The sequence below is a fragment of the Cucumis melo genome, chromosome 5, assembly GCF_025177605.1.
Source record: "Cucumis melo cultivar AY chromosome 5, USDA_Cmelo_AY_1.0, whole genome shotgun sequence".
NCBI classification, from domain to species: domain Eukaryota; kingdom Viridiplantae; phylum Streptophyta; class Magnoliopsida; order Cucurbitales; family Cucurbitaceae; genus Cucumis; species Cucumis melo.
In genome coordinates this window covers 1,087,202-1,098,776 of record NC_066861.1, presented here as the reverse complement: position 1 = coordinate 1,098,776, position 11,575 = coordinate 1,087,202, and the positions used below count along the sequence as shown (strand labels likewise).

The following is an 11,575-nucleotide window of genomic DNA, read 5'->3' as shown; positions in this document are numbered from 1 at the left end:
AAAATTCGGAGTGTACTAAAAAGCTAATTATTTGAAAAGGGGTCTAAAATTCCAAAATAAAACTAAGGTCAAAATTTAAAATTATACTAAAACCCATTGCCACGGCCAGCGGATAAAGATAAACCTTTCAGTTTTGCTATAACCACCAAACGTTCTTCTTCCCAACTTCTCGGCGCCAGTCCGGAGCTCCGGCCATGACAGCTTTGAAGCTCTGGTACACTTCAACTCTCTTTTCTTTCACTCCATCTAAATCTCTCTCTAGACCTTCTTCACTTGCTTCCACTCCTTCATTTTCTTCCTTTTTCCCTCTTCCACCTTCTTCACTTTCCTCGTCGAACTTGTTCGGTTGCTTCAAATCTTCCTCGCTCTCGTTTCGAACGCTTTGTGAATGCACTGCGGTTACTGGTGATACTGGATTACCTGAAAATTATGTAGATGCTGAAGGAGAGGATCCGGGAGAATTAGATGACGAATTTGGCGATGAGGATTACACCATTGATGTCGAGGCTTTCGAAGAAGAAGCTAAAGATGTTCTTCGAGAGTATTCTAGCTCTTTATCTCGCGAACTAAGACTAGGTGGGTGTTCAAGTATTCTCACTGTTGTTTTTTTTTCTCTTGCATGAGTTACATATCTGTAATCGTAAACGAGAAATTTGCTAATGCATTTGTTAGGTGGACTGTCAATTTGGTATAGGTTATGGTCAGATTACCTAAATTCCGTAATTTGGTCACGTTTCAATATGTGATTATTGCTGACTCCGTTCATTTTTCTGGTCTTCTTAGATGATGAATTGACTGAACAATCAGAAACTGGCCGGAAGAAGAAGAAGCGTAAGACTACACCTAGAAATGTTGTAAGTTTCCAATATCGATCTTGAGTTCATCGGGGGCTATGTTATGCTGATATCATTGTATGTTTATGCTGTGAAATAGTTTGGATTATAGAATTACTTTAACTAACTGAAAGTGTATAAGTAAAAAGAAAAATATGACCTCCATTTGTTTTTTGTTAAAAAGGAAATTATATTTATTTTCTCACAATTTCTTTATGATCTGGTTAATCTTTTTTGAGGAAACATTTGAATTATTAGTCAAATTTCAATCATAAAAACAAGTTCTTAAAAACTGTTATTTTAGAAGTTTTGATAACATAGGAAAAAAACTCATGGGTGGAAGTAATCTTTAGAAGCAATTTTCAAAATTAAAATAACCAAACATGGCCTAAGTTACCTTATAGCAAAATTCTCAAGTAAATTTCAGTTAAAATATGATTCTAATTTGATGGGTGGGGGGGGGGGGGGGGGGGTGGAAACCATAGTTCGCTTGAGGATTTGGAGATCATTTGTGTTAGTGATCGAGAACAGTTTATAAAAAATTTAAATGCTAAAATTCATTGAATGGTTGTAACCTGTTAGTTGCCAATTTCATTACCATATCAGTGACCATGCCCTTTTCTTGTCTAGAAATTTATTAAGTATGCAATTCTATTTATTTTTTGTTTTCTTGTATTCTTGAAACAATCCTTGTGCAAATTTATTGGGAGGTTCTGTTATTGCAAAACACGGGAGAACGGAACTAACTTATTCAATGGTGGGCTTATTTCCTATGCCACTATGTAAATGTTCTTTCTCCTACTCATGTAATCTTATTTTCAGATCCCAGACCATCTTCTTCCAAAAGTGGCAATTGTTGGAAGGCCAAATGTTGGTAAATCTGCAATGTTTAATAGACTTGTTGGGGTAATAATCTTTTTTCTTGATAGTCCTATAGCCCTTTGTACTATTCAGTTCTCTGGAAATGAGATTTAAAGCTTCCAGTACTACTATTACTCAGACAATATTGTTCCTTCTAAATTAGTCTTTCTGTTGGTACCCTAGGGGAACAGGGCTATTGTTGTGGATGAACCTGGTGTTACTAGGGATCGGTTATATGGTAGATCCTTTTGGGGGGACAATGAATTTATGGTTGTGGATACAGGAGGGGTTCTTTCTGTCTCGAAAACACAAAATGATGTTATGGAGGAATTGGCTATCTCGACAACCATAGGCATGGATGGAATTCCCCTTGCTTCCAGAGAAGCAGCTGTTGCAAGGATGCCGTCAATGATTGAGAGGCAAGCCACAGCAGCTGTGGAAGAAGCATCTGTTGTCATATTTCTTGTGGATGGCCAGGTAGTCTCAATTTATGATTATAAAAGTGTACATCCTTTATGTTTATTCTCCTAGCTTTATTATTCAATATGTTGGAGCATAAGATATTTTATCAAAATTCAATTAGAAATTGTTTTGGACAAAGGATACTTGCACATAATTTTTTTTTTTTTTGAATTTTGCTCTCTGATAAAACTGGCATTGTGTCTTCTTATTGCAATATTGATTGGATACTTATCAAGTTAAAGTATGGAGTTTTTGTTTTATGTCATCAATGATGTGTATGTGTTATCTGAACAAAATATACGGATAGATTTACTTCCTCTTCATTTCCATTATTTGATTTCATTTTCTGTTGCTAAATACTACTAGTAGTCTGATTAAGAACAAAAATACTCTTACCAGGCAGGTCTAACTGCAGCTGATGAAGAAATTGCTGATTGGCTCCGTAGAAACTACTCAGATAAATTTACAATGCTTGCAGTTAATAAGTGTGAGTCTCCACGTAAAGGATTGATGCAGGCATCAGAGTTTTGGTCTTTGGGGTATGTTGTTATTGATGATTTTCCTTTAAATTTAAGTTTTATTTGCTGTATGCAGTTCAAAAGTTAACAATGTCCTTCATATTCCTTCGTTTCAACTCATACTCTTGCCATTTAGTAACAGATATTATTGAATTAAAAGTCTACTTAAGTTAAGTTAGAATTTTTGGGAGTGTGAGGACATGGTTGTTTCTGTTAGGAGACTACTTGTCAAGTTTGCACTTTGCACTCCCGGACCCCACAAATTCTAATAGAATTGGCTTTGATCATTTGATCCACTAACAGGTTTACACCTCTTCCCGTATCTGCTCTATCTGGAACTGGGACTGGAGAGCTTCTTGATCTTCTATGTTCCAGGCTACAAAAAGTTGAGGTGAGGTTTGAATGCTTTAACTTGTGTGTCTTTACTAGTAGATATGGTCGTAGTCTAATCAACCTTACCTTTTGGTCGATCAAGTTCCTGCTTAGTTGGTGTTCCCACTTGTTTGAGTATCTACAGTTGCCAACTTTGAAACACTATCTTTTGGTCTTCCATTTATTTATTTGAAATATACCTATTGAAAGCAATTAACAACAACCCGAGACTTACGTGGAAACCCGAGAACCGGGAGAAAAACCACGATACTTTTGTTTTTATTATTTTTCTTATGAGCTAAATACAATAGGTATAAAGGGAGAATAAATAGAGTACAATAGGAATAAGAAAGGAAAAGATCTAGGGTATATTTAGGAAATAAAATCTTATATTTTATTCTTTCTAAAAGTACTCTAGGGTAAAACCCTACTAATTCTAACACTCCCCCTCAAGTTGGGAGTTAAATATCAATGAGTCCCAACTTGCTAACGCAAAGGTTGAAGTGTGGTCTGAGAAGCCCCTTGGTAAGAACATCAGCAATCTGTTGGCTTGAAGGAATGTACGGAATGCATATGCTTCCACTGTCAAGTCTTTCTTTGATGAAATGCCGATCAATCTCAACATGTTTAGTTCTATCATGTTGAACTGGGTTGTTAGCAATACTAATAGCGGCTTTATTATCACAAAAAAGCTTCAATGGTGTCTCACATTCCTGATTAAGATCTTACAAGGCTTTCTGGAGCCAAATTTCCTCACATATTCCCAGACTCATAGCTCTGTATTCAGCCTCAGCACTGCTCCTGGCCACAACACTTTGCTTCTTACTCTTCCAAGTTACAAGATTGCCCCAAACAAAGGTACAATAACCGGAGGTAGACTTTTTATCAATAACAGATCCTGCCCAATCTGAGTCAGTATATGCCTCAATGGTCTTTCTATTTGTTTTTCTAAACATCAACCCTTTACCAGGTGTATTTTTCAAGTATCTCAGGATTCTGTTAACAGCTTCCATATGTTTCTCATAGGGAGCCTGCATAAACTGGCTGACAACACTCACAGCAAAGGAAATATCAGGACGAGTATGGGATAAGTAAATTAATTTACCTACAAGGCGCTGATATTGTTCTTTATCAACTGGAACTTAATCATCAGAGTTTCCTAGTTTACAGTTGAATTCAATAGGAGTATCAGCAGGACGACATCCCAACATACCTGCTCGGTTAGCAAATCAAGGGTGTATTTTCTCTGAGACACGGAAATACCTTCTTTTGATCTAGCCACCTCCATTCCAAGGAAATATTTCAGATTTCCCAAATCTTTGATTTCAAATTCATCACCCATTCTCTGCTTTAGTTGACTAATTTCTGTTTGATCATCTCTAGTCAAAACAATGTCATCTACATACACTATTAGAATAGCAATCTTTCCTGTCTTGGAAGCCTTTGTAAATAAAGTATGGTCAGAGTGCCCTTGACTGTACCATTGGGACTTGACAAAGGTAGTGAATCTGTCAAACCATGCTCTCGGAGACTGTTTCAGACCATATAGAGATTTTTGGAGTTTACACACCTGCTGACCAAATTGGGCTTCAAATCCTGGTGGGGGGCTCATGTAGACTTCCTCCACAAGGTCTCCATTCAAAAAAGCATTCTTAACATCCAGCTGGTATAGAGGCCAATCTTTGTTCACAGCAACAGATAGCAGGACTCTAACAGTATTCAATTTAGCAACTGGAGAAAAAGTTTCTGAATAGTCAATACCATAGGTTTGAGTGAATTCCTTTGCCACTAATCTTGCCTTGTGTCTATCAAGTGTACCATCTGCTTTGTATTTGAGAGAGAATACCCATTTGCATCCTACAATTTTATGTCCCTTGGGTAGAGCACAGATCTCCCAAGTTCTATTCTTTTCGAGAGCCTTCATCTCTTCCATAACAACATTCTTCCATTTAGGACACTCTAGAGCAGTGTATATATTTTTCGGTATTATGGTAGAGTCAAGGCTTGCTGTAAATGCTCTAAACTGTGGAGAGAGATTATCATAGGAAACATAGTTGCAAATGGGATGTTTAGTGCATGATCTGGTACCTTTTCTCAATGCAATTGGAATGTCAAGAGAGGGATCATACTCATCAAATTTCCTTGTAAGACCCTGTTCAACTTCATCGTTACTGGTTTCTATTCTAACCTTAGTCTCATCATCACGGTTCTTTTCTTCCATATTTTCAAGAACAGCAACATCAGACTTGTCATTCTCACTCATTGTATTATTAGTACAAGGTTTTGTAGGGTTTTCCATACCTTGGTCTCGAGGAGGTTCGAAATCTTGGACTGGAGCCGGCGGTTGACTAGTAGGGGACCCAACTTCCTTTCTGAGATTCCTCCTATAATATGTTTTCCAGGGAACTTGGTTTGTGGGTAAGATTATGGGATGAGGATCAATGTCAGACACGGTAATAGGAGTAGGTTCAACAAATTCAAAGATGCTGTTAGACTCTTCACTCACATTCTCCCTCTGAAGATGGCTAACGGGAAAGTAGGGTCGGTTTTCACAGAAAGTAACATCCATAGTGACAAAGTATTTCCTAGACGGCGGGTGAAAACATTTATAACCGCGTTGGTGAAGGGGATACCCAACAAACACACAGGCCTGAGCCCGAGGGGTAAATTTGGTCTGATTAGGGCCGAAATTATGGACATAGGCGGTGCACCCAAACACACGAAGAGGAACCTCAGAAACAAGACGAGTAGAGGGGTAAGACTCCTTAAGACAATCTAAGGGAGTCTGAAGGTGGAGGATACAAGAAGGCATTCTATTGATTAAGTGAGCGGCTGTAAGAATAGCATCTCCCCACAGGTATGATGGAAGGGAAGTGGAAAGCATAAGTGAACGGGCTACTTCCACAAGGTGTCGGTTTTTTCGTTCGGCCACTCCATTTTGTTGAGGAGTGTAGGCACATGAGGTTTGGTGAACAATCCCCTTGGAGGCTAGAAATTCACTAAGGTTATGGTTTTGGAATTCCCGATCATTATCACTTCGAAGAATTGCAATTTTTGTATGAAATTGTGTTTTGATAGTATGATAGAAGTTTTGGAAAATGGATGGAACCTCGGATTTATCTATGATAAGGTAGACCTAGGTAAGACGGGTATGGTCATCAATGAAAGTTACATACCTTTTGGTCTTTCATCTCACATGAATGTCATTCAGATTGGAACTATCTTAAACACCTGTCAATTTTTGTCCCTGTTAAAATGCTTTAGACACTGTAGCATAAGAAGTATATCTCCAGGTTATCAAATCTGAAAGGTTTTATATCCATATTTACATATCAAACAAAATTTTCTACCAAAGTGAGCTTAACTCAACAGTAATTGGGATGTACTCCCTCCATTGAGGTCGTGTGTGTTATCTACCATTTCGGTAGTTGTTGTACTAAAAGAGAGAACAAAAGAAAAAAATTTCTTGATCAGAATAACAATCAACATCGATACATCCATGCATTTGCATCTCTGTTTCTTAACATCTTCCTGTTCTGTTGCATTAACATTAATATATGGTGTTGCTATCAGAGTTCCGAGGATCTTCATGAAGAAGAAGATTACGTTCCAGCTGTAGCAATTGTTGGTCGACCTAATGTTGGTAAAAGTAGTATTTTGAATGCTTTGGTCGGAGAGGACAGAACAATTGTCAGCCCAATCAGTGGAACTACTCGTGATGCTATTGATACTGAATTTACAGGGCAAGATGGTCAGGTTTGAGATGCTGCAACTCTACTCTTCTCCTTATAAGGCATAAGATGTGTCCAGTATGTGAGATCTCAAAAACTTAAAAGTGTGCTTTTTGGTTCTTTTTTTGAAACGGAGATTAATAATAGAAACTCAAAGTAAAAGAGAGATATACAATAAGCAAATGAAGAAGCCTAAAGAGCAAAAAGCAGGCTGGATCAGGACATGCACCCGGGCTGGGAAGCTTTAATTTTAGTGCCCGCTCTTAACTTCATAGTTCTTAGAAGCTTCAATTTTAGTGCCCGTTCTTTCATAAATCTAATCTTGATTGGTTCTAATGCTAAATTGTGATCATTCTTACAGAAATTTCGATTAATTGACACTGCTGGAATTAGAAGAAGGGCTGCTGTAGCATCATCTGGTAGCATGACTGAGTCTCTTTCTGTCAATCGAGCATTTCGTGCTATTCGTCGTTCTGATGTGGTGGCTCTTGTCATAGAAGCTCTGGCTTGTATCACTGAACAGGTAGTTCTCGAGGCTCTTTATTGAAACATATTTTATGATAGTATGACTGATACCCAGTGAGTATTCTTACATTTCATTCTTTTAAGCTTCTGTAGGACAACTTCTATTCAAATGAAACCGCTGTGGGGCATTACATTATTTTGTATTCTTGCGTTCTAGCTAAATGGCATCGATGGTTAAATTTTAATTTCACCTCAAATTTAAGCTTGAAATCATTGCAAGGAATGTGATATTAAAATGCTTAGAAACAATAGATTTATATTATGGAGGTACTGAATTGGATTCAGGTTCTGTTTAATCACATTCTGATTTCCTCCTCTTAGTTTTACTTATTTGAGGAGACCTAGTAATAGAGTAAAAAGGGAATGCAAGGACCTTTAGAGGAGTGAGTTGGTAAGGACTGACCTGGATCATCAGAGAATTTCTAAACCACCTATTTGCTTTTGTACTTAAGCTAGGAAGAAGAAAGATAAGGATAGCAAGGACGGGTTAATTTTGTTGTAAGAGGGTTGCTATACACTAATGCAGAGGTAGGACAGTCATATATGGTACATCCAGAAAATGTTAAATGGAAGGTTATTAGGATTTGTTAGCTTTAGGACAGAAAACAAGAGGGGAGAGCGAGGCTGGTGTGTCTAGATTGTATATCTAGTAATTTGTGTATTATCCGGAGTTAATAGACTGTTCTTGAACAGAATGTTAATAGCCTCGTTAAGCATCATTTTGTTTTCCTCGAAGAGCTTCATTGGGGCTCTGTTAATTCTACGTTCAAAAGCAATGATTTGCTCTTCTCGTTTTTGCTGGATATTGTATATTTATTAACTTCTTTATCATTTTTGCCTTTTCCTTCGATTCTGCTTTAATTGTTTACTGATTATACAATCATCATATTACACCTGAATGCTGTAGGATTGCAAAATAGCCGAAAGAATTGAGAAAGAAGGAAAAGGTTGCCTGATAGTTGTCAACAAGTGGGATACTATCCCGAATAAAAACCAGCAGACAGCAATGTATTATGAGCAAGATGTTAGGGAGAAGCTACGTTGTCTTGATTGGGCACCTATTGTATACTCTACGGCAATAGCAGGTCACAGTGTCGACAAGTATGTTCTAACACGACTCTCGTGTTATTCATACTAGTGACTTTTTTCAAATTGTGCCTACATGCACATAAGACGCTAAAAGGAAATATAATTTATAGACTTATGGTCATTCTTTTTCATGTCGGGTTCAGGATTATAACTGCTGCCAGTGCAGTTGAAAAGGAAAGATCTAGAAGGCTTACTACTTCCATACTAAATCAAGTAGTACAGGAAGCGTTAGCTTTTAAGGCACCACCAAGGACCAGGGGTGGCAAAAGAGGACGTGTTTACTACTGTACGCAGGTATTCATTATGAAAGCCATTCCCTTTATTGGGTCGTCGATGTACAAATTTTGGTTTAGGATGAAGCTTGAAAATTTGTTTTGTTTGTTTGACAATTGGCAACACTTTCTTCCATTTTAAAGGCAGCACGTTGTTGGTTGAACTTTAAGGCACTTAAATTTATCAAGTAATCTCGTTAATTTGGTTTGTGTTATACTACTTTGTCCTCTGCAGGCTGCTATAAGGCCACCCACGTTTGTTTTCTTTGTCAATGATGCAAAGCTTTTCCCTGAGACATATCGGCGGTATATGGAGAAGCAACTGCGTGCCAATGCAGGTTTTCCTGGAACACCAATTCGGCTTCTTTGGCGAAGTAGAAGAAAAATGGAGAAGGGTGAAGGTAAAAATTACTTGATGCGGTAAAATAATCCTAAATACCTGAGTAACTAAATTTATTTTTTTCCTATTGGTTACAGCTAAAGGTACAACAAAGACACAAGTTAGTCTAACACAACGAGATAGAGAAGTTTCTTTCGCTGTGTGAGTAGATGGGTAAAGATACAAGTTCTTTGTTCCTCCTTGCAAGAGTGACTTTAGAGTTGGGGGGAGTGATTTTGAAGTGATTAAATTCACTTTTCTTTTAAGTTTAAAACCACTTCAAACAAACACAAAACCAATTTAAATGTTTAATTCCACTGGTTTAAATAAATTTTAAAAAGATTTAAAGCATGTTTTAAAGTGGTTTTAAAAATGATAAAAGTGATTTAAACCATTTTAAAATCACTCTCACTCATGCTCTTGTTGGAAAGAAAGATAAAAGAAGGAAATCCAAAACAATTAAATCAGATGCTGAAAAGTCGCTGTCTAGGCTGTGTAAACCTGAAGCAGGAAGGACAAACAATTCAATCGTGGTCGTTGATGAGCAAATATGTCAAGTCAATCGATTATGGTAAATTTTTTTCCCTATTACTTTTGAAAGCTTTCATTTTATCAATTTAGTGATTCAGTGTCATAGTTCAAAGGAAAATAGGTTCATATTTCTAAATTTGGATATATGGATGTAAATTTCCTTCCCATTGCACGGTAGTTATTTCAAGTTTTTAGCCACTGGAAAAAGCTGCTCGAGAAGTAAATGAATGAACTGTAAATGTATCAATGGAAGTGAAACTATGTGTCGGACGTATTGGGATAAACATGGGAGAAATAACTCCTTATCTTACAAACATTGTAAAGATTCCTTCTATTTGAAAAAAGTTTAGACCAAATGTCAACTTCGGCTTGGCTACCAGTATAATTGTAATAAGTAGCAATTTTAAGGATAATAATTAACTGTAGAACAACATTTTTCGAAATATAGCAAATTTTATAAGTGGTAGATTTTTATACTTATGGAGAGACCATATTAATATACTTGCTTTATTTGCAAATTTTATTAAGATGTTCTTATATTTGGAATGATCCTTACACTATATTATTTAGATAAATTTATGGATTCGTACTTTCATTTTTCAAAATCAATCGGATATTTAAAAGGTTGTTATATTTTCATTGTGGAATTCATTGATGGGTTATATATATATATATATATATTTGAATTTAATTGACTTTGATATCATAGACACGAGGCTTGATTCAAATCAATTGCCAATGAGTTGGTATCTTAGTACGATGGAAAGATTTCTCTTTATCTTTTGAACGTGACAGTGGTCTCAACGAGGCAAATGTGACAAAATTGGTGGTTGTTAGTCACGCTAGTTCATTGATAATATTTGTCATAAGCTTACAACTTGCAACTTAGTTTTGTGATCAAATAATGTGTTGTCCTCTTCACTCCCATCTCTTTCCATTTCATTGAATGACTCATTTTTATAGATGGAGGAGACATTGTTGTTTATTACTTTATGTCCCAATTAATTTGTTGATCTTTAATGAAAGAAAAAAATAATTGAACAATTTAACTACAGAAAGTTGGAAAAGCATCTCTCAGATAGCTCGTGAATGATGTCTATGGTTTTGCTCATTTCTTGTCTTTAATAATATAATAATTATATGCCTTAAACCCTAAATGAATTAAAGTATCAAAATCTATTTTTACGACGGATTGTCATATATAAGGATAGTGATCTGTCTTGGGTTAGTTTTGGTCTATCAAAGACATATTGTGATATTTTGTTATATTTGTAAGTATTTTCACAAATTCTAAATAAATTTCTTTATTACAATTTTAAAATATTGACTAACGAGTAGGGTTGTTGTTAAAGTATATAGCAACACGGATTGAAATCTTCTCGAGGTATTAAATGAGCGTATTAACTTTCTAGAATTATGTAAGCTAAAGAAGAAATTCAAAAATATCCTAGATTTTTAGGATATAATTCTTTTAGATAAGGATAAGAGAAATGTCTAGAATTATCTAAATAAATATCTAAAATAGGTAGAATTCTAGATAAGTCTTTTAGCTTGAGCTCTAAGGAATTTATGCTTATAAATAGGAGGTGTGATCTCAATTGTGAACCAAACAAATCAAAGCGAGTGAGAAAGTATAGAGAGTAAGGAACTTTGATTGAAATTGAGTGAATGTACACTTAAAAAATGTCAATTATTTGTAAAGTTTTTTAATAAAACTCTATTTCTTCCAAGTGAGCGTCTCTTTCTTTAGTATCAATTTTTTCGTTCGTTGTTTCCATTGAAATTAGATTGAAAAATGATACTAACAAATACATCTTCAAGAATTAATTAATTGTGCATTATGATAAACTACAAGAAATTAATCATATTCTTAATTCTATGGTACATCTTACAAACAATTTAGTTCACACTACCATTTTACTTCATATGAATATTATTGTTATTATGAATCAAATTAATAGAGAATTACAATTTTTTTTTTTTTAATTATAGAGAATTATGA

General features: G+C 35.7%; 1 protein-coding gene across 1 annotated transcript; it reads left to right on the top strand.

Moving 5' to 3' along the window:
- Window positions 1–117: 117 nt before the first annotated feature.
- LOC103491517 (uncharacterized) lies at window positions 118–9,929 on the top strand. The gene is made up of 12 exons (XM_008451499.2): window positions 118–576; window positions 784–854; window positions 1,656–1,739; window positions 1,878–2,171; window positions 2,556–2,695; window positions 2,978–3,065; window positions 6,620–6,802; window positions 7,139–7,300; window positions 8,210–8,403; window positions 8,535–8,685; window positions 8,899–9,064; window positions 9,141–9,929. Exons 1-12 carry the CDS (start codon window positions 195–197, stop codon window positions 9,206–9,208), a joined length of 1,983 nt encoding a protein of 660 aa, XP_008449721.2. The 5' UTR covers window positions 118–194; the 3' UTR covers window positions 9,209–9,929.
- The last annotated feature ends 1,646 nt before the right edge of the window (window positions 9,930–11,575 follow it).